General features: G+C 52.1%; 1 protein-coding gene and 1 long non-coding RNA gene across 2 annotated transcripts in view; one reads left to right on the forward strand and one right to left on the reverse strand.

The window, feature by feature from the left end:
• OBSCN (obscurin, cytoskeletal calmodulin and titin-interacting RhoGEF) overlaps nucleotides 1-23,448 on the forward strand; it is a 636,219-nt gene that overhangs the window by 162,112 nt on the left and 450,659 nt on the right. Inside the window, exons 53-56 of the mRNA XM_073561015.1 lie at nucleotides 10,095-10,355; nucleotides 10,627-10,899; nucleotides 11,201-11,467; nucleotides 12,011-12,277. Coding sequence (XP_073417116.1) covers nucleotides 10,095-10,355; nucleotides 10,627-10,899; nucleotides 11,201-11,467; nucleotides 12,011-12,277 — 1,068 coding nt within the window. The remainder of the gene's footprint in view (nucleotides 1-10,094; nucleotides 10,356-10,626; nucleotides 10,900-11,200; nucleotides 11,468-12,010; nucleotides 12,278-23,448) is intronic.
• On the reverse strand, nucleotides 15,906-21,246 carry LOC141073671 (uncharacterized). The gene is made up of 2 exons (XR_012227039.1): nucleotides 20,829-21,246; nucleotides 15,906-17,101 (listed from the first exon to the last, which is right to left on the reverse strand). It is a non-coding gene; the product is annotated as an uncharacterized lncRNA (long non-coding RNA).

Below are 23,448 nucleotides of genomic sequence, written 5' to 3' on the forward strand. Positions count from 1 at the left end.
TCCTACATGTATCACCAGCTCCCAGGGCTCCGCTCTGTCCTACATGTATCACCAGCTCCCAGGGCTCCGCTCTGTCCTACATGTATCACCAGCTCCCAGGGCTCCGCTCTGTCCTACATGTATCACCAGCTCCCAGGGCTCCGCTCTGTCCTACATGTATCACCAGCTCCCAGGGCTCCGCTCTGTCCTACATGTATCACCAGCTCCCAGGGCTCCGCTCTGTCCTACATGTATCACCAGCTCCCAGGGCTCCGCTCTGTCCTACATGTATCACCAGCTCCCAGGGCTCCACTCTGTCCTACTTGTATCACCAGCTCCCAGGGCTCCGCTCTGTCCTACATGTATCACCAGCTCCCAGGGCTCCGCTCTGTCCTACATGTATCACCAGCTCCCAGGGCTCCGTTCTGTCCTACATGTATCACCAGCTCCCAGGCCTCCGCTCTGTCCTACATGTATCACCAGCTCCCAGGGCTCCGCTCTGTCCTACATGTATCACCAGCTCCCAGGGCTCCGCTCTGTCCTACATGTATCACCAGCTCCCAGGGCTCCGCTCTGTCCTACATGTATCACCAGCTCCCAGGGCTCCGCTATGTCCTACATGTATCACCAGCTCCCAGGGCTCCGCTCTGTCCTACATGTATCACCAGCTCCCAGGGCTCCGCTCTGTCCTACATGTATCACCAGCTCCTAGGGCTCTGCTCTGTCCTACATGTATCACCAGCTCCCAGGGCTCCGCTCTGTCCTACATGTATCACCAGCTCCCAGGGCTCCGCTCTGTCCTACATGTATCACCAGCTCCCAGGGCTCCGCTCTGTCCTACATGTATCACCAGCTCCCAGGGCTCTGCTCTGTCCTACATGTATCACCAGCTCCCAGGGCTCCGTTCTGTCCTACATGTATCACCAGCTCCCAGGGCTCCGCTCTGTCCTGCATGTATCACCAGCTCCCAGGGCTCCGCTCTGTCCTACATGTATCACCAGCTCCCAGGGCTCCGCTCTGTCCTACATGTATCACCAGCTCCTAGGGCTCCGCTCTGTCCTACATGTATCACCAGCTCCCAGGGCTCCGCTCTGTCCTACATGTATCACCAGCTCCCAGGGCTCCGCTCTGTCCTGCATGTATCACCAGCTCCCGGGGCTCCGCTATGTCCTACATGTATCACCAGCTCCCAGGGCTCCGCTCTGTCCTGCATGTATCACCAGCTCCCAGGGCTCCGCTCTGTCCTACATGTATCACCAGCTCCCAGGGCTCCGCTCTGTCCTACATGTATCACCAGCTCCCAGGGCTCCGCTCTGTCCTACATGTATCACCAGCTCCCAGGGCTCCGCTCTGTCCTGCATGTATCACCAGCTCCCAGGGCTCCGCTCTGTCCTACATGTATCACCAGCTCCCAGGGCTCCGCTCTGTCCTACATGTATCACCAGCTCCCAGGGCTCCGCTCTGTCCTACATGTATCACCAGCTCCCAGGGCTCCGCTCTGTCCTGCATGTATCACCAGCTCCCAGGGCTCCGCTCTGTCCTACATGTATCACCAGCTCCCAGGGCTCCGCTCTGTCCTACATGTATCACCAGCTCCCAGGGCTCCGCTCTGTCCTACATGTATCACCAGCTCCCAGGGCTCCGCTCTGTCCTACATGTATCACCAGCTCCCAGGGCTCCGCTCTGTCCTACATGTATCACCAGCTCCCAGGGCTCCGCTCTGTCCTACATGTATCACCAGCTCCCAGGGCTCTGTTCTGTCCTACATGTATCACCAGCTCCCAGGGCTCCGCTCTGTCCTGCATGTATCACCAGCTCCCAGGGCTCCGCTCTGTCCTACATGTATCACCAGCTCCCAGGGCTCCGCTATGTCCTACATGTATCACCAGCTCCCAGGGCTCTGCTCTGTCCTACATGTATCACCAGCTCCTAGGGCTCCGCTCTGTCCTACATGTATCACCAGCTCCTAGGGCTCCGCTCTGTCCTACATGTATCACCAGCTCCCAGGGCTCCGTTCTGTCCTACATGTATCACCAGCTCCTAGGGCTCCGCTCTGTCCTACATGTATCACCAGCTCCCAGGGCTCCGCTATGTCCTACATGTATCACCAGCTCCCAGGGCTCTGTTCTGTCCTACATGTATCACCAGCTCCCAGGGCTCCGCTCTGTCCTACATGTATCACCAGCTCCCAGGGCTCCGCTATGTCCTACATGTATCACCAGCTCCTAGGGCTCCGCTCTGTCCTACATGTATCACCAGCTCCCAGGGCTCCGCTATGTCCTACATGTATCACCAGCTCCTAGGGCTCCGCTCTGTCCTACATGTATCACCAGCTCCTAGGGCTCCGCTCTGTCCTACATGTATCACCAGCTCCCAGGGCTCCGCTCTGTCCTACATGTATCACCAGCTCCCAGGGCTCCGCTCTGTCCTACATGTATCACCAGCTCCCAGGGCTCCGCTCTGTCCTACATGTATCACCAGCTCCCAGGGCTCTGCTCTGTCCTACATGTATCACCAGCTCCTAGGGCTCCGTTCTGTCCTGCATGTATCACCAGCTCCTAGGGCTCCGCTCTGTCCTGCATGTATCACCAGCTCCCAGGGCTCCGCTCTGTCCTACATGTATCACCAGCTCCCAGGGCTCCGCTCTGTCCTGCATGTATCACCAGCTCCCAGGGCTCCGCTCTGTCCTACATGTATCACCAGCTCCCAGGGCTCCGCTATGTCCTACGTGTATCACCAGCTCCCAGGGCTCTGCTCTGTCCTGCATGTATCACCAGCAACCAGGGCTCCGCTCTGTCCTACATGTATCACCAGCTCCCAGGGCTCCGCTCTGTCCTACATGTATCACCAGCTCCCAGGGCTCCGCTCTGTCCTACATGTATCACCAGCTCCCAGGGCTCCGTTCTGTCCTACATGTATCACCAGCTCCCAGGGCTCCGCTCTGTCCTACATGTATCACCAGCTCCCAGGGCTCCGCTCTGTCCTACATGTATCACCAGCTCCCAGGGCTCCGCTATGTCCTACATGTATCACCAGCTCCCAGGGCTCCGCTCTGTCCTACATGTATCACCAGCTCCCAGGGCTCCGCTCTGTCCTACGTGTATCACCAGCTCCCAGGGCTCCGCTATGTCCTGCATGTATCACCAGCTCCCGGGGCTCCGCTATGTCCTACATGTATCACCAGCTCCCAGGGCTCCGCTATGTCCTGCATGTATCACCAGCTCCCAGGGCTCCGTTCTGTCCTACATGTATCACCAGCTCCCAGGGCTCCGCTCTGTCCTACATGTATCACCAGCTCCCAGGGCTCCGCTCTGTCCTGCATGTATCACCAGCTCCCAGGGCTCTGCTCTGTCCTGCATGTATCACCAGCTCCCAGGGCTCCGCTATGTCCTGCATGTATCACCAGCTCCCGGGGCTCCGCTCTGTCCTGCATGTATCACCAGCTCCCAGGGCTCCGCTATGTCCTGCATGTATCACCAGCTCCCAGGGCTCCGTTCTGTCCTACATGTATCACCAGCTCCCAGGGCTCCGCTCTGTCCTACATGTATCACCAGCTCCCAGGGCTCCGCTCTGTCCTGCATGTATCACCAGCTCCCAGGGCTCCGTTCTGTCTTACATGTATCACCAGCTCCCAGGGCTCCGCTCTGTCCTACATGTATCACCAGCTCCCAGGGCTCCGCCCTGTCCTGCATGTATCACCAGCTCCCAGGGCTCTGCTCTTTCCTAGTGAAGTGATCAGTTATCACCAAACAGTACCTATAGCTGTTGTGTGAAGTTCCGATCATCAGTTAGTCAATCATCAGAACCTCTAAGGTTCATATAGCCTGAATTGGAGCTCTCTGTTCCAGGGGTTTGTTCAGTTCACACCGGCAACATCTTCAGCAAACACCTGCAACCTCTTTTCGCAGTTGAGGCCAGTATAACAGTTGCTGCAACCACCGAAAGGTCTTTTCTACACCAAAGTGGGCACCCCTCTCATGAGCTTCTTTAGCCAGCTGTATGACCAGGGTTTTTGGGGCCACTACCTGCCAAGTGACAACGAACTTTCGAGGTTGTTGAATCCTTTGACACAGCAGGCCATGTTTCAGGAAGAACCTTTTCAACTGGCCCAAGGTTTGTAGGGTATTTGGGGGCGAAGCAGTCCTAACCTCCTGATCCGGCCTTTGCCCCAGAGAGACCAATTGCCTCAGCTTTGCCAGCTCCAGATTGGACTATTGTAGGTGGGTCCATTCGTCCTTGGAACGGCATTGGGTCTGGGTGGGTCTGGACTCTTCTCTAGGCCCCTGGGTGGTTACTACAGCTGCGGCGAACTTCCTAAAGTCCGGGATCTCGTCACCTTCAAGATTTTCATCTATGTCTTTCTTCAGTCCAGCCTGGGTGATTCGGGCCAGGGCATCCCCATGAGTGTTTTGGTGGCTTAGACTTAGAGATTCTATATTGAACGTGCAACCCACGGCTATTCTAGCACACCTTGCGTCGCAATCTCTAGGTAAGCCAAGGGGTTGTTGTCCGTCTGCACATGTATTTCTGACCCCAACAGTACTCCGCAAATTTCTTTGTCATGGCCCATACAAGCACTAGCAACTCCAGTTTGAATGAACTATAATTGTCTGGGCAATTTTCTGTGTCTCTCAGTGACCTAATGGCATACGCTATCAAACTTTCTCTTCCTTCTTGCACCTGAGCCAATACTGCCCCCAGTTTGTACAGGCTCCCGTCTGTCACGTCGCTGTCAGACTCATTGCCTGCTGTTCCGGCTTCGGCCACTAGGAGGCGCCGGACTGGCACGTCGCCGCCAGACTCGGGGCCTGCTGTTCCGGCTTCAGCCACTAGGAGGCGCCGGACTGGCATGTCGCCGCCAGACTCGGGGCCTGCTGTTCCGGTCTTGGCCACTAACAGGCGCCGGACTGTCACGTCGCCGTCGGACTTGGGGACGGCTATTCCTGCCTCGGCCATTGGGAAGCGCCGTGGTTCGCCCCTGGGTGAGGGTGGTGACAGAGAAGAGGCTCCTGCGCAGGCATCTGGTTGGCGCAGGCTCCGCCCCTCTGTCAGTCATGTAGGGCTTACTGCATCTCCATCTGGCCTAGTCCTGGGGGCGGTCCTAATTACATCACCAGTCCGGGAACCTGTGAGGGATGACCTGACCTGATCCCTCAAATACCTTGGGACTGGTCTTGTAAGCCACCAGATATATTCTTGGTTCCCCTATGTGCTACTGTGTAATTTGCTATAGTTAACTCTGACCTCAGCCTGGATTTCTGACCATTCTATTGCTTGCCGTTTTTGTACCTCTGCCTCTCTTCCGATTTTTTGACTCTGACCTTTGCTTGGATTCCTGACCCTTCTTGTGCCTGCTGATTCTGTACCTTGCTGCTCTCCTGGTTTTACTGACCCTGGCCTGGACTTTGACTCTCCTTCTGCCTGCTGATTTCGTACCTCTGCTGCCCTCCGGCCTCCGACTCCTGCCTCCTGACCTCGATTACGGGTTTTAGTTTTGACCCCTTGGCGGCAGTCCTGCTCTGGTCCACTGCTCCTCTAAACAGCTACCCCCTGGGCCTTGCTACAATTCCAGATCCCTGTATAGGGGTTAAGGGTCTCGGGGTTACTCGGGGTGCTGTCTCTACTGCAGCCCAGATTCGCAGACGGCCGTCACACCGTCGGTGTATAGTACGAAGGGATGAGAGAAGTCAGTGTAGGCCAAGACTGGGGCATCGGTCGGCGCCCTCTTCAGTGCCTGAAATGCCTCCTCTTGTCATGGGCCCCATTGGATTGGTTGACATTTGGCTCCTCTTGCCATTCCCCACAACAGCTCGTTGAGGGGTACCGCAATCTTGGCGAGGTTTTTATTAATCTGTGATAGTATCTGGATGTAACAACCCTGCTGGAATCACTGCATGGCCTCCCATCCCCCGCACACCAACTTACTTTCTGCTTCAAGCCATGCTGTGAAATCTGTCTGTTGCCAGCCCTGAGCTCCATGTGCTATGCCTCTTGTTTTCCTGCTTGCTCTCCATGTTTCCTGACTGTGTGTATAGGGGGGCGACGCCTGAGCTCTCTGGTTCTTATGCAGTCTGGGTGCACCTGGCTAATGGGTCCCTGACCAATCACCTAGAGCCCTGGGCTATTTTACCCTGCCACACCCACTGGAACATTGCCTGAGCAATGTCTATACTCAGTTAGTATCTTGCTGCTGAGGAAGCCAGGCCCTGTTCTGTGTGTCTCCTTCTCTGGAGGATTACTCTAGTCTTGCTTTGTACCCTGTCTGCCTGCCAGGAGGCTGAATATCGTGGCCCTTGAGTCTTGTTCCCTGTACCTTGTCTGTACTCTGTCCGCCTGCCAGGAGGCAGAATATCCTGGTCCTTGTGTCTTGGTCCTTGTGTCTTTGTCTCTGTCTGTCAGTCTCCTTTTTTGTGGTTCCTTCTCTGCCGTGTCTTTCCTTGTGTCCGCTTTATCTGTGCATCTGCACCCTCGCAGCTTTATCTGTGCATCTGCACCCTCGCAGCTTTATCTGTGCATCTGCACCTTCGCAGCTTTATCTGTGCATCTGCACCATCGCAGCTCTGTCTGCACGGCTCCCTAGCCGCTCTGTCTGCTCCGCACTCCCGCGGCTCTGTCTGCTCCGCACTCCCGCGGCTCTGCCTGCCCCGTACTCCCGCGGCTCTGCCTGCTCCGTACTCCCGCGGCTCTGCCTGCCCCGTACTCCCGCGGCTCTGCCTGCCCCGTACTCCCGCGGCTCTGCCTGCTCCGCACTCCCGCGGCTCTGCCTGCTCCGCACTCCTGCGGCTCTGCCTACCTGCACCTCCTGTGTGAACAGGTCCAGATCCTGTTCCAGCATACACCACTCCCTCCTGCCTATATCCATACCTGCACCTTCTGTGTGAACAGGTCCAGATCTTGTTCCAGCATACACCACTCCCTCCTGCCTTCACCTGCTGTGTGAACAGGTCCCTACCTGCTCCTTCTCATACCACGCCAATCTGTCCTGTGTCTCCAAGCCGTGCCCGCCTGTCCTGTATCTCCAAGCCGTGCCCGCCTGTCCTGTGTCTCCAAGCCGTGCCCGCCTGTCCTGTGTCTCCAAGCCGTGCCCGCCTGTCCTGTGTCTCCAAGCCGTGCCCGCCTGTCCTGTGTCTCCAAGCCGTGCCCGCCTGTCCTGTGTCTCCAAGCCGTGCCCGCCTGTCCTGTGTCTCCAAGCCGTGCCCGCCTGTCCTGTGTCTCCAAGCTGTGCCCGCCTGTCCTGTGTCTCCAAGCCGTGCCCGCCTGCCCTGTGTCTCAGCGGTGCCTGTCGTGTCTACCAGCCTGCTTGTCACTCGCACCGGTCCAGGTGTCCTGTTCCCGAGTGGGATCATCAGCCACAGCCAGACACCACCCTGGAGTGGCACCCGGCAGCTACCTGCCGCACAAGCCTGACCTCACCATCAGAGGCTCCAGTGAAGACCAAGGAAGCTGCCGTAGTTACGTCCCTTCCAGGGTAGTCTGGTTTGTGGCACAGTGGGGCCACAACCCCCCGGCTCGCGCCATTCAGCCAAGGCGCGAGCGTGACACTGGATAGCCCTAGGAATGAGTTCAATTCTCGCAGGTTGGGCAGCCTGGATCAGTTTTGCACTGCAGCCACCTTCTCTACGGTGGGGTAAACTTCTGCACTAGACACAGTCTGTCCCAGGTACTCAATGTCCCACTTTGAATTGGTGACACTGCCGGGGCTTAACTTTTAATCTGTGTCTTTGAAGCCACTCCAATACTTGCTGCAGCTGGTTTAGGTGATCCTCAAATGTGGGGGAATAAATTATGTTGTCTAGATATATCAAAGTGGCTTCGAAATTCATATCTCCCAAGCCTCTTTTCATCAAAAGCTGTAATGTTCTTCGAGCGTTCCTCAGGCCGAAAGGCATCTGATTGAACTCAAAAAGACCCATAGTGAGAACAAAGGCTGTCTTTGGCAGATCCTTAGCATCCACTGGAACTTGCCAGTAGCCACTGGCCAAGCCGAGGGAGGAGAAATATTTAGCTTTTCCCAATGCAGATAGGGACTCCTCGATTCTGGGCAAGGGGTAGAAGTCCCATACATTGCACTTGTTCAGCCTTCGGTAGTCTACACAGATCCTCAGGGTGCCATCCTTTTTCTGAACTAACATGATGGGGGGCTGCCCAGAGACTCTCACTCTCACGCATCACACCATTGCGTAGCATGTGGGCCAGCTTTTCTTTCACCTCCTGGTACATCTGAGGCAGGATCTGCCAATACCTCTCTCAAATGGCAGCAGTAATTCATGTAGGGATCTCGTGTTGAATAGCTTGGGTGCACCAAAAGTAATCTTCATGCCGTGCAAACACTCCCCAATAACTGTTCAATCACTGTTGCAATAACTGTTTGATCTGTCCAACTTGACTCAAGGAGAACTTTTTGAGGTTGGCCTCCATCTGTCCAAGAAGTGACGCCCACTGGCCCCCTCCCAACCTGAGACCCTAGCTCCAGCCGACCCCGGTATCGTAGATGATAGCTAGGAGTGATGGCCTGGCTCAAGCGTGTTGTCCCTCCACAGTAGCACGCAGGCCTAGCCTGCTGCAGTCTCCTCACAGATCTTCCCGGCTTGACCGCCAACATAAGTCTCTTAGGAGCAGAGCAGACTGGGCCTCAGCTCTTGACAGGCGAAATCTGGTCTCTTGAGCGTTTCTGGCGTGGGGCGTGGATCCTGGTCCTGACACTAGTGCAGAAGGAACTTGGAGTCCTCCTGAGCGGAATTGGGCCTTGGTAGGCAATGACCGTCACATTGGCATCGACTCTCCGCTGAGGCCTGTTACGCTGGCGTAAGCGACATCCCTGCGTCTGCTCCACTCTTTTTTGGCATAAAATCTCCCTGCGGTCTGGCACACAGGGCTTTTATCTCCAGGAAGTCCTTCCTCTAGGTCACCTGATCAGGTCCAGCACATAAAATTGCTCCATGTGCAAAGTTTCCAGCACAATTTGGTTCCTCTTGATTTGACCTGGCCATCAGATAGCAGTCTCTCCTCATTAATAGCACACCCTGCTCTTCAGGGATATCACTGTTTCGTATTACAATATCACTGCTTAATATTACAAGTGTACAGTGTGGGAGACTGGTAGTGTGAGCTCCTCCTCCCCCACTGGCGAACACAGACTGAGGAAGCCCTGTATATGGGCCCTGTTCTGTCCAATAATGCTCAGTTCCTCCTGCTTTGGATGTGGCCTCTTTCCTGTGCAGCTCCACAGTGTGTACCAATGATGTGGCCGCCACTGCCTTCCCTTATGCTTTACACCTCATTTCTGTCTATCGGCCTAACCGACTGCTGCGCTCTGCAAATGACTTTCGACTAACCTCTGCCCTAATCCGTACCTCCCACTCCCGACTCCAAGACTTCTCCCGTGCTGCGCCAATTCTCTGGAATGCTCTACCCCAAGATATTAGGACCATCCACAATTTGCATAGTTTTAGGCGCTCGCTCAAAACACATTTGTTCAGAGCGGCCTATCACATTCAGTAATCAAAGTCATGTTATGTTTGTGTGTGTGTAGCCCATTCACTATCTCCATCTAACCCCCACCCCCTGAAGATGGCCGGACCGTCATTGTAAATACATCTTTGTAAATACAAACCTGTGCTTTGTATCTCCCCTACCTCATTGTAGATTGTAAGCTCCCACGAGCAGGGTCGTCTTATTTCGCTTTAATTATTGTTTTGTTAACGTTGTTACTTATGACTGTTGTGTTTGAAACTGTTCAATTGTAAAGCGCTGCGGAATATGTTGGCGCTATATAAATAAAGATTATTATTATTATTATTATTATTATTACACTGAAGCTGTGACCAATGTCTCGATTTATCTGCATTCTCTATTCTCTATTGTGATAGTCCAAAGTCCCCTGTGCCATCAGAGGCTCATACTGCTCCTGCCTCCATAGCTGAGTGTTTGTTACACTGTGCTGGCTGAATGCAGCACAGTGTACGTGTCCTGTATGAACCCTTCAGCTCCATGAGAAGGACAAAGCCTCCAGATGTCACTACCAGCCAGCAGAAGTCTTGTCTCCCTGTGGCCTTCATGTGCCAGGTGACTTTTGCATCTAGTTTGTGGCCTCATGACCTTTTCTTGTCTTGCAGTCCTTGAGTTTATCAAGAGTGTGCAGAACACGGAGGCGGAGGAGGGAGGCACCGCGCGCTTCCGCTGTGAGCTCTCCACCAAGATGGCTTCCGTGGAATGGTGGAAAGATGGCGAGAAGCTACAGGCCAACCACAAGTATGAGATGCACCAAGATGGTGCTGTGCGGGAGTTAATCATCCACAGCCTGGAGCTGGAGGATGCTGGAGAGTACATGTGTACTGCACGGAGCAAACGCACCACCGCCAGCCTGACTGTCACAGGTATGTACAGATGCATCGTGGGTACTCGGTGATTAGCATGGAGGAAAGGGTTAAGGGTTATCAGTGGGATCCAACCACTGCCATCCTTTTGGCCGTGCCTGCTACTGCAGCTCAGCAATAATCATTGATCAGCAGAGGTCTGGTGAACCTCGGGGGTGGGGCTGACAACCTCTCACGCATGACATGCAGTCTGGTTGTCAGAAGTAATAAATGAACAGGTCCACTGAGTTACATAATAACTATTACTCCCACCATCCTTCTCGTCATCTAGAGCTGGATGTCACCATCCTCTGTGGTCTGACAGATGTGTTGGTGTTTGCCGGTGAGGACGCTGTGTTCCGGTGCGAGGTCTCTCATGATATTGCCCGGGAGGTGGAGTGGAAGCTGCAGGGGATCACTCTGGAAAGCAATGAGATGAACGAGATTTCCGTGGAGAGAGGAAAATATCATGTGCTGAAGCTCAGCAGCGTCACCCAGGACGACTCGGGCAGTGTCACCTTCAGGGTGGGCCCACACGAGTCCACAGCTGAGCTGACCATCAAGGGTAAGACGGGCGGACATGAGAAGCGAGGCCAAACACTGGGAGGGAGGAGGCAGACATCCATGTGCAGCCCTATGCAGATACCCAGGTTCCAAGATCTCTAGAGGGGATCGATTCAGGCCCAGGGTGGAATTTATAAGGATCCATGTCCAGTGGCACGTGGGCACTCACTGGACCTTTTGTTAGACGATATTAGCCCTGCCCCCTTGGCTCTTCCTGATAATCCCTGTGACCTCTGGACTCAGATTGGGGGTGTTTTATCCCATTTTTTTGACTTTCATACAGTACATCTTCTGTCCCTCAGCCCCGCTCCCGGTGTTTACGCGTGAGCTGTCGGACGTGGCAGTAGAGGAAGCCTCCTCGGTGGTCCTCCAGTGTGAGCTGTCGCAGCCCTGTGCTCCTCCAGTGTGGAGGAAAGGAGCTGAACAGATCTCCTCCAACACAAAGTATAATCTCCTGGATCACGGTGCCGTGCAGATCCTGCAGATCCACAACGTGAAGCCTGAGGACTCCGGGACATACTCCTGTGACATTGGGAACCTGAAATCCACAGCCAAAGTCACCGTGTCAGGTACGCAGCTCTGCTGGAAATGCCTCAGAAATTTTCCCAGTAGTGGAGCAACTGCCATCTATCTCAGAAAGGCCTCGCTGGGCACAGATTTTACCTGTGAATCCAGGAGGAGAAAGCAGCCGATCTCTCTGATGAGATTTATTACACAGTTTGCTTTTTTTCACATGAATATTTAGTTTATGTAATAAAAATTTTAACAAGGATGTCTCTATAGGGGACTGAAATAACAGCTGCAGATAAAGGTGCAAAATACATTCTAACAATGACCACGAGATGGCAGCAGAGGTACAAAATATACATGTGAATGAGGTTACTGTAGCTTCTGCTGGGGAGATAACCCTTTTCTTAGCTGGAACAGCACAGGAAGTGTCCAGGACTGCTGACACTGATTAGTCACTGACTATGGAGAATAGATGCAGGTGAGGGGTTTTTAGATAGATGTCTGTTATAAACATCTCTCAGTATTTCTGCCATATAATATCTGTCAGATACAGACCCTCAGCAGGATAGCTCATGTTCACACCATGCATTATCCTGTTCCAGAGCTTCCTGTGCAGATTATTCGCCACTTACAGGATCAGCAAGGAGAGGAGAACGGATCTGTGACGCTGAGGGCAGAGATATCCAAGCCGGACGCCCCGGTACAGTGGAAGAAAGCCGGATTAACCCTGAAATCAGGGGCTAAGTATGAGATGAAACAGTCGGGCAACGTTGTGGAGCTCTGCATACACAAGCTGCAGCCATTCGATGCTGCACAGTATAGCTGTGACACCGGGCACCAGACCTCTGTGGCGAACGTCCACGTAAAAGGTAAAAATACTGCTAAAAATTCTACAGTAAAATAAGTAATTACTACTACTCCCATCATTAGAAGTCAATACTCCACAACTTCACATAAGTCTTGTAGGATTTTCATGGATGATTGTTTATGTCGGCCCTCTATTGAGGGTTATGTAGTGATATGCGCTGCGCTCCCCTCTTGTTGGAGCAGGCGTCACAATAAGTCTTTTTTGAAGGTCTAAGGCTGATTATTGTCTCTAGTCTGCGTGTCTACGGGTCAGTCTGTGTCGGAGGCTGTCTGAATGCATCGGCGGCACTCTACATTGTGTGTCTGCGGCAGTCAGTGTGGATGGGCGGCAGTCTGTGTGTGGATGGGCGGCAGTCTGTGTGTGGATGGGCGGCAGTCTGTGTGTGGATGGGCGGCAGTCTGTGTGTGGATGAGCGGCAGTCTGTGTGTGGATGGGCGGCAGTCTGTGTGTGGATGAGCGGCAGTCTGTGTGTGGATGAGCGGCAGTCTGTGTGTGGATGGGCGGCAGTCTGTGTGTGGATGAGCGGCAGTCTGTGTGTGGATGAGCGGCAGTCTGTGTGTGGATGAGCGGCAGTCTGTGTGTGGATGAGCTGCAGTCTGTGTGTGGATGAGCGGCAGTCTGTGTGTGGATGAGCGGCAGTCTGTGTGTGGATGAGCGGCAGTCTGTGTGTGGATGAGCGGCAGTCTGTGTGTGGATGGGCGGCAGTCTGTGTGTGGATGGGCGGCAGTCTGTGTGTGGATGAGCGGCAGTCTGTGTGTGGATGGGCGGCAGTCTGTGTGTGGATGGGCGGCAGTCTGTGTGGATGGGCGGCAGTCTGTGTGTGGATGGGCGGCAGTCTGTGTGTGGATGGGCGGCAGTCTGTGTGTGGATGGGCGGCAGTCTGTGTGTGGATGGGCGGCAGTCTGTGTGTGGATGGGCGGCAGTCTGTGTGTGGATGAGCGGCAGTCTGTGTGTGGATGGGCGGCAGTCTGTGTGTGGATGGGCGGCAGTCTGTGTGTGGATGGGCGGCAGTCTGTGTGTGGATGGGCGGCAGTCTGTGTGTGGATGGGCGGCAGTCTGTGTGTGGATGGGCGGCAGTCTGTGTGTGGATGGGCGGCAGTCTGTGTGTGGATGGGCGGCAGTCTGTGTGTGGATGGGCGGCAGTCTGTGTGTGGATGGGCGGCAGTCTGTGTGTGGATGGGCGGCAGTCTATGTGTTTCTCCCTTATCTGGTTCTGCTGCAGCAATCTTTGCCTGTGTTGCCACATGGCACAACACTTGGTGCCAGAGATGGTGGTGTCTCCGGGTAGTGCAAGCCACATGTATTAGTGTGGCTGTGATTTATGGTGCAGCCCAGGCAGGGAGTGTGTGTTGTTCTGCAGTACAGCTAGTCAGCAGGAGTAAGCGGCTTTCTGCAGCCTACTGAACCGCCGCATGCTTACTGCTGGCAGCTTCCAGGCATAAGTGTATACTGACACTGGTTTGAGTCTCTTGGTTCTCCTGAGTCCTTACTTGCTTGATACCTGTTACTAATTCTGAACGGATTTAACCCTCCCTGTGTCTGACGATTCTGACTCTGTGCTCCTGGATCTGTCTTTGGTAACCTCCCTGACGTTGTCCTTGTCACTTGATGTTGTCTTCTTTGAACGCTCATGATTACCTGAGTAGTCACTATCCTCTGCCACCTCACTCCACTGGCCAGCAGCTACTCCATAGACCCAATCTACGAGTTCCTGCTGTAAGTCCAAATCCCTATATAGATGCTAGGACCTGTATACAGAGTGACTTGTGCACAGTATGTCCAAGGCCACCTTAGTGAGAACTCTCGGGTTTCAATGTACATTAGGACAGTAGACCCTTACACTGTGTTACAGGTAGCCTGTTTGTGGTGGTGCTCTCTGTGTTGGTGGCAGCCTGCTTATGGTGGCGGTGTCTGGTTCCATGGTGGCCTCTGTGTGGTGAAGGTTTCTGTGCCGGGGGCAGGCTGGTATGGTGGCGACCGTTCTTGTATCGGAGGCAATCATTGTCGGTCTCTGTGATGGAGGTAGTCTGAGTCGGTAGCAGCCTGTTTGTAGTGGCGATCTTTGTCGGGGTCAGTCTGGATTGGTGGCGGCCTGTATACGATGGTGGCCTCTGTGCCAGAGGCAGCCTGAGTCGATGGCAGTCGGTATGTCATGACTGCCCCCTAGTTTGGATTGGTAATTGCCTGTATGTGGTGTTAACCTGTGTGTCGGGGGCAGTCTGGGTCTGTGGCGGTCTGCATGAGGAAGCGGCTTCTGTGTTGAGGGTACTTTGGGTTGGTGGTGGCGTCTCTCTGTTGGGGGCACGCTGGGTTGGTGGCAACCCATGTTTCGTGGCGGCCTCTGTATCGAGGGCGCTCTAGGTCGGAGGTATCTGTGTGGTGGTGGCTTCTGGGTCGGTGGCGGTCTGCATGTGGTGGTGGCCTGTGTTATGAATGGGTCACCGAGGAGAAAAAAAACAAAACAAGCTAAGTCACAGAAAACCAGAGAGGTTGGTAACTATGCAGATTGCAGATCCCTGATCCTAACCACACAACTAGCAGCAGCCGTGGAGCGTACCGACGATAATCCTAGACGCTTCGTCACAGCCGGAGAACTACATAAGCCTGAAGCAAGAAAAGGGGAAAACTAACTGCCCCAGAGCAGACCCCAAAGGAAAGGCAGCCCCCACACATGTATTGACGGTGAAACAAGATGAAAGCACAAACACAGGCAGGAAAATAGGCTGAGCAAACGATGGGGCCAAACTAACTAGAAAGGATAGGAAAGGAAAGACACTGTCTGCAATCTGCAAAAAACCCTACAAAAATAATGTCCAACACTGATAGCAAAATTAACCCTGAAGTCACTAGACTTCTCCCACTATATCAGCACTCTGAAATATTCTGAGACAGAGCAAAAAGAGGCCAATCTAATAAGGGACAAAAAGCAAATTGGCAAATACAGGTAAATAAGAGTGGAAATTCAGCACAGCCCCAGCCAGGGCTGGCTGACCACACAAAAAACTGAATAGACCAACAAAATCAAGTGTGAACATTAGCAGAAAAACTTAGCTTTAGATGACTGGAACAGAGCTGAAAACCAAGACCTGACAAGCCAGAAGGAATCACCAGCACCAGAATAGGGAGTCGGCTGTCTTAAATCCAGTCTGAGATTCCTGAGGTGAAATCGTCATCCTCATTATCAGGTGGCAGATCTCTACTGATTAAATCAGCCTCACTACCTCCTGTTACCACCAGAGGGAGCCTGGCAGGAGAACTCACAACTGGTGTACCAGAAAATGAACTCACAACAGGCCTGTGTGTCAAGGGTAGTTTAGGTTGGTGACCACCTGTTTGTGGTGGCGTCTCTCTGTTGGGGGTACTCTGGGTTGGTGGCAAGCCTGTATGTTGTGGCGACCTCTATGTCGAGGGCAGTCTGGGTTGGTGGCAGCCTATGTGTCGGGGGCAGTCTGGGCCAAAGGTGTATGTGTGATGGCGGCCTCTGTGTCAGGGTAATATGGGTTGGTGACAACTTGTATTGTCGAGGTAGCTATTTAGGGAGGGCTAAATTAACCCTTCACGGTTGAGCCAGTGATTTCCAAATTATTCCAGTGTTGCTAGCAACTCAAATGACCACACGGAGACTGGGGTCTCTGTACGGGAGGATCGAGGCAGATCACTAAGCCCCTTTATTTTAGTCACATCTTTTATAATCTTTTGCTTAATTATGCAAGGTTCTCAAGTACCAATAGCATCATTTCACTTTATAAGCCAATAATATTGCAAGAAAACCGGAAACTACATATATGTCCGTACCTAGATAGCGTAGAAAGTAGTATAATGGCATATTCTTCAGAGTTTAACATTCCCACCTCCCTTATCTTTGCACCTGATGAGAACAATCTGGTTTCATGACAGCCCATGCCAATTACAAAAATTTATCTTACAACAACAAAACTAAGAAACGAAACCTTACAAAGAAATGGAGAAGTGAAACTTAAGCTCTGATTTTAGTATTAACCCTTCACATTCCCCCCTAGATACATTTTTTTAACACATATGCAGCATCAGAGGTGCTATCCCAAGCTAACAGCTTGAGGGGTACTGGTCTTCACATGACTGATGCCGTGTTACCAGTCATGGCTATCGCGGTGCACCCGTCCCCCCTGTATACTGCAGTTCACGAATAACAATTTTTGATGACGGTGGTGGAGATCTTTTGTAGGTAGGCATGTGCTTGGCTTCAACATCTTCATCAAGTAGCCTTTTGAGATCGGTGCAGAGAAGAGCAGAGGCAACGACACCTTTGGTATCATCATTAGCTGGCTTAGTGTAGAATTTCCTAATACATACAGAAATACACCAAAGAACAAGGTTTAGTATCACATATACAACAAGGATACAGGCAGCAACGTGTAACAATCTCTGTAAGATCCCAGCTATCCAGCCCCCAATTCCCTTAAATCAATTGACTGGATTGAGAAAGGAGAAGGTGTCTGACCACCAACTGTCCTTAGTACGATCATTGTCTTTATCGTATTGATCTCTGAGTCATTGAATATCTTCTAACTTTAACTTTTAACTTCTACCAATAATAATAATATGGAAAATGCGAAAAACCAAAACATTATGTCCCTTCACTTGCTATTGGCTTGTTTAGCCAGCTTGCAGTGCGATGCGTGAATCCAAGTCAGTCTTCCTTCTAGCTTCACTGATGTAGGTGTGATTAGGAGGACTTGATTGGGACCGTCATACAAGGGTTCTAGTCCGTGCTTCCTGACATGCCTCTTCACGACTACCAAATCACCAGGCTTCAGGTTATGACAGGTGTCGGTTTCTGCTGAATCTGGAAAAGAAAAGGAAACTAGAACATAGGTGTTAGCAAGATTTTTACTAAGCTGAATAACACATTGAACAGCACAGTCAGTCTCTTCTGATAACTGCTGAGGCTGGAAATTTGCAACTGGGGGCCTAGTACCAAACAATATCTCATATGGGGACAGGCCATGCAATGGGGTAGGACGAATGTGGTATAGTACAATGGGTAGGAGCTCTGGCCATGGAGCCGTAGTCTCCTGCATCATTTTGGTCAATTGTCCCTCAGTGTGCCATTCAGCCTCTCAACTTCCCCACTGGATTGTGGGTGGTACGGAGTATGGAGGGCTACAGTGGATCCAAACATTGTCAGAACTTCTTGGTACACATGAGAAGAAAAGGCCGGGCCTTGATCACTTTCAACAACTTCTGGAACCCCATATCTGCATATGACTTCCATCACCAGTATCTTTGCTGTGGTCTTTGCAGTCATGTTGGTAACAGGGAATGCTTCCGGCCAACTGGAGAACTTGGGCCCAGTAGAATTTTTGCACCAGTGCGAGGGCCTGATTTTTTCCTCGATATATAGGTCCATGTGCCCATGTGGCAATAGCAGGGTACATCCACTTAGGGAGACACACAAGTCGGTCCTTTTTCCAGAGACCATTATCCATTCGTGCCCCATCAGTCTTCCATTGCTTCACCTCTTCCTTTGGAGACATTCTCTGCATCGTCATTAAGCGGTCTCGCGGGTTTCGACAGAAAACTTCAGTCTGTTGTAGATCCTCAGGTTCTTGTAGGGTCAGTGCTTCTTGTAACTGTTTACGCTGAGAGCGTGTGGTCACCATAGTTGGTATGGTTGGTTCAACGGGTAAGAGAGCGGCGGCTTTTGCTTGCATATCCGCAAATGTGTTGCCAACAGTCTGTGGACTGGTCCTAGGACCGTGCGCCTTAATTTTGATAATAGCCACCTGAGTAGGTAATTTGATCAAGTCCATGAGGATTTTAACAGCTTCAGCATTTTTCACTGGGGTTCCGGCAGTAGTAATAAACCCTCGATTGGCCCATAGAGCCCCAAAATCGTGAGCAATACCAAATGCATACCGTGAGGCCGTGTATATATTAGCCCGTCTGTTCTTGGCCAAAGTACATGCAGTAGACAGAGCCTGGAGTTCTGCTTCTTGTGCTGACTGTGATGGCGGGAGTGCAGCTGCGTGCACTACAGTGTCCTCTGTGGTAACAGCGTATCCCGTGTGGAGTCTACCAAACTCGTCAGCATATCTTGAACCATCCGTGTATATCACCACATCAGGATTTGGGAGTGGATTCTCACTGGCATTTGGTGGAGTAGCTGTTTCTTCAGTCAGAAGTTGGGAACAATCATATTGGAGGTATTCCTCATCACTGCCATCTTTCCTTATAGTTCATTATACCGTCTTTCAAGGCTTTGTAAAGGGGTTGCATTATGCGGGATGCATCCGGTATCCACTGACAACAATAAGTGCATAAGAAAACGCTGGAGTTCAGTTTCATCTTTTGGGAAAGGAAGGGAGCTGACAGCTATTTTTATTTCTTCTGCGAGGTGTCTGGCACCCTGAAGGAGACAGTGACCCAAGAATATCACTTGACCAAGGCAGAACTGAAGTCCCGAGGCCAAAACCCGACAGTTCAGTGCTGCCAGATGCTTAAGGAGGCTAACAGTGGCAGCAATGGCAAAAGACACCTGCTCATATTTTTTTTTTGCAACCTGGTTGGGACTGTTTTGGGCCCCTTGTGACATAACCGTCCATATTAACTGTCGTCCCTGATAAGTGAATGCAAATAGACACTGGCAGTCTGGGTGTAACGGAATGCTAAAGAAGGCATTGGTAAAATCAATAACTGTAAACCAAGCAGCATCCTGGGGTATTTGGGACAAAAGAGTATGAGGATTAGGCACCAGGTTTGAGAAACACTTTTACTGGTTCTACGGGCATTTTCCCTATATCATGTGGCCCTTTTGACCAGATTTTAGATGGTATCTCTGAGAGGTATGGGATGAGCCATTGATCCTCAGGCAATATTGGGGGTGGATCTGAGCCTATCAGGGCCATCATAACTGTAGGAAGGGCATGCGAAATACAGATTTATCTTCACTGGCTTCATCTACATAGGGATTATATAACAAAAAAAAACCATCTGACCATCATCTTGTAATTGTATTCTGGAGCGGTACTGTGATAATGAATCTACCCCTAGTAAATTTACAGGATATATGAGAGAGATTACAAGCTGAACAGTAATGAGAATTAGCAGGGAGGGGCTGAGGAGCAGGGCTCCCACTAGCTGAAGTCTGGGGAAGGGGGGGCCAGAGTTTGCTGTGTGGGCTGAAGGGCTAGAGGCTGCTGTATGCTCTTTTTTTTCTCTCTCTCTCTCATGAACAGAGCGGGTTAAAGTCTGAAAACTTTTTTTTTTTTCCTCTGGAGCTGGTAAATGGAAAGGGTGGCTACTCATAACCACTAGCAATAACGGGGACTAAGGCTGACTGCGGATGATAATAGGTAACGTCAGAGTTTAACGAAGGAAAGGTGGGGTGGGGGCTGCTTTTCTCGGTCTCCTAGTGCCACAATTATAACAAATTATAACAGACCTCTCTCCACTGAGGTTTAGTAACTCCACATACAGCACAGATCCACCCGGCAGGATCATAGGGTGGGGGCATACTGAGTTTTGGTAGTCCAGGATACATTGGTGCCTTAGGGTTAAGGGGCACGGAGCTTACAGTCGGGAGGAGAGGCTTGATTTCCTGGGGAGGGACCTTATCATCTAGCAGGGAAACTTCTTGTTTCAAATCATCACTTTTAACTATTCGTCTGCCTGACACATTCTCTCATTAATCTCAGTTCCTTCTTTAACCAATCACATTCTCATACCACAGTCACCTGCTTGAACCACAAAACATCCGTCTCTTTCATAAAAGACAATTTTCCTTTTTTTCCCACATAGCAATAAAAAGAATTCACTTGCTGTTCAACTTCCACATAACCTTCATTATACAATTCATGTGCCAAGCCACGGAATTCCTCAGCGCCTTTAAGTAACCCATTATCAGTCAACCTTTTAACTCCTTCATCCCATAGCATAGGCTGCAACCTCCCGCCCTTAGGAAATCCCAGAATCGAAAATATTTTTCCTGCATTCCTGACACATTTCTTTCCTCGTCTTTGAATCATAAGACTAACAGTATCTGATCCTTCACACAATTCCAAATTTTTCTTTTTCTTCCACAGAAACATAATTCTCTCCTTTAGCGCTAAATATCCTGACAAATTGTGCACAATACCGAAGCGGCCGTCTCCGTTTGTTCCACAGGGTCAATAATCCCCCTCTGGGAAGCCCAAAATTCGCGGTACTCAGTGAAAGGAGGAGGGCGTCTCAGACTATCCCTCCGGACACCTCTGGTTATATATATCTATCTATATATACCGGAGTTACGTATCCTACCCATCTTCGATCACATGACCACGCCCAATTACTAATAATGATCGGGAATTTCAGGATATTTTGACTATAAAGAGAGTCACAATCACTGGTCAATCCGGGGTGTCCGTCCCTTATGAGGTACGGTTCGAGCACTGGGCACCCAACGGGACTGCACCTCTATATGATTCCACCCATGAATCACCCCACCAGGGGACAAACCTCAGATTATCTTTGCAGCAACAAGCACAGGAAAACCACACCAACGGTCAGTCTGAACAGTATAACTGCCAACTTACCGTGGTTGTGGGGGGGGGGTGATCAGTCCCAATTTTCCAGCACCTGTGTCCGCTCCAAGGGTCCTTTGTCTTGTTGTCCTCCGGGGGCAGAGGCGTCCCTATTCAGGGGCCCCACGTTGCGCGCCACTGTCGAGGTAGCTATTTAGGGAGGGCTAAATTAACCCTTCACGGTTGAGCCAGTGATTTCCAAATTATTCCAGTGTTGCTAGCAACTCAAATGACCACACGGAGACTGGGGTCTCTGTACGGGAGGCTCGAGGCAGATCACTAAGCCCCTTTATTTTAGTCACATCTTTTGTAATCTTTTGCTTAATTATGCAAGGTTCTCAAGTACCAATAGCATCATTTCACTTTATAAGCCAATAATATTGCAAGAAAACCGGAAACTACATATATGTCCGTACCTAGATAGCGTAGAAAGTAGTATACTGGCATATTCTTCAGAGTTTAACATTCCCACCTCCCTTATCTTTGCACCTGATGAGAACAATCTGGTTTCATGATAGCCCATGCCAATTACAAAAATTTATCTTACAACAACAAAACTAAGAAACGAAACCTTACAAAGAAATGGAGAAGTGAAACTTAAGCTCTGATTTTAGTATTAACCCTTCACAGTATGTGGTGGTGGCCTCTGTGTAGGGGCAGTATGCGTTGTTGATGCCCTGTATGTTTTCTCATCCTCTGTGTTGGGGGAAGTCTGGGTTGGTGGGATCTTTGTTAGGGGCAGTCTGGGTCAGGGGCAACCTGTGTGTGTTGGCGGTCTCCATGTCATTGGCAGTCTGGGTCAGCGTGTCTGTATGGGGAGACGACATTCATATTGGGGGCTGTCTGATTCAGTGGCTATCTGTATGGAGAGGTAGTCTCTGTGTTGGGGGCAGTCTGGATTGGTGACGGTCTGTTTGGGGAGGTGGCCCCTGTCTTGGGGGCAGCCTGGATTGGTGACGTTCTGAATGTGGAGGTGGCCTCTGTGTTGGGCGCAGCCTGGATTCGTGACGATCTGTATGTGGAGGTGGCCTCTGTGTTGGAGGCAGTGTGGGTGTGTGGCAGTCTGTATGTTGAAGCGGCCGCCATGTTGGTAGCTGTCTGGGTTGGTGGCAGTATGTATGGGGAAGCAGACTTTATATTGGGGACAGTCTGAGTCGGTGGTTGTGTTCATGTGGAGCTGGCCTCTGTTTTGGGGGTGGGCTGAGTCGGTGGAGGTCTGTATGGGGAAGTATCCTCTGTGTTGGGTGCAGTCTGGGTCGGTGGCGGTCTGTATGGGGAGATAGCCTCTGAGTTGGTGGCTGTTTTTATGCAACAGCATCCATGTTGGGGGCAATCTGGGTCGGCAGTGATCTCAGTGTTGGGGACAGTCTGTATGGGTAGATGGTGGCTTTCATGTTGGGGGAGGTCTGTATGGTAGGTGGCCATATTCAGAGCAGTCTGGGTTGGTGGTATCCTCCATGTTGGGGGCAGTCTTGATTGGTGGTGGCCTGTGTGTTGGGGGCAGTCTGTATGGGTCAGTGGCAGCCTCCATTTTGGAGGCAGTCTGGGTCTGTGGTGGTCTGTATGTGGAGGTGACCTTTTCGTTGGAAGCAGTCTGGGTCGGTGGCGGCCTCTGTGTTGGAGGCAGTATGGGTCTGTGGCGGTCTGTATGGGTCGGTGGCGGCCTCTATATTGGGGCAGCCTGTATGGGGAGGTGTCCTCCATGTTGGGCGCAGCCTGGGTCGGTGGCGGCCTCTATATTGGAGCAGCCTGTATGTGGAGGTGGCCTCCTTATTGGGGGCAGTCTGGGTCGGTGGCGGCCTCTATATTGGGGCAGCCTGTATGGGGAGGTGGCCTCCTTATTGGGGCAGTCTGGGATGGTCGCGGCCTGTGTGTTGAGGGCAGTCTGTATGGGTCGGTGGTGGCCTCTATATTGGGGCGGCCTGTATGGGGATGTGGCCTCCATGTTGGGGGAGTCTTTGTCAGTGGCGGCCTCTATATTGGGGCAGCCTGTATAGGGAGGTGGCCTCCATGTTGGGGCACTCTGGGTCGGTGGCGGTGTCTATATTGGGGGAGGCCTGTATGGTAAGGTGGCCTCCATGTTGGGGCAGTCTGGGTTGGTGGCGGCCTCTATATTGGGGCAGCCTGTATGGGGAGGTGGCCTCCATGTTGGGGGCAGTCTGGGTCGGTGGCGGCGTCGATATTGGGATGGCCTGTGTGGGGAGGTGATCTCCAAGTTGAGGCAGTCTGGGTCGGTGGCGGCCTCTATATTGGGGCGGCCTGTATGGGGAGGTGGCCTCCATGTTGGGGGCAGTCTGGGTCGGTGGCGGCGTCTATATTGGGGTAGCCTGCATGGGGAGGTGGCCTCCATGTTGGGGCAGTCTGGGTCGGTGGCGGCCTCTATATTGGGGCAGCCTGTATGGGGAGGTGGCCTCCATGTTGGGGGCAGTCTGGGTCGGTGGCGGCGTCTATATTGGGGTAGCCTGCATGGGGAGGTGGCCTCCATGTTGGGGGCAGTTTGGGTCGGTGGAGGCCTCTATATTGGTGCGGCCTGTATGGGGAGGTGGCCTCCATTTTGGGGGCACTCTGGGTCGGTGGCGGCGTCTATATTGGGGCGGCCTGTATGGAGAGTTGGTCTCCAAGTTGGGGCAGT

Source organism: Dendrobates tinctorius, unplaced genomic scaffold, assembly GCF_039654945.1.
Source record: "Dendrobates tinctorius isolate UK_male_01 unplaced genomic scaffold, ASM3965494v1 ptg000311l, whole genome shotgun sequence".
NCBI classification, from domain to species: domain Eukaryota; kingdom Metazoa; phylum Chordata; class Amphibia; order Anura; family Dendrobatidae; genus Dendrobates; species Dendrobates tinctorius.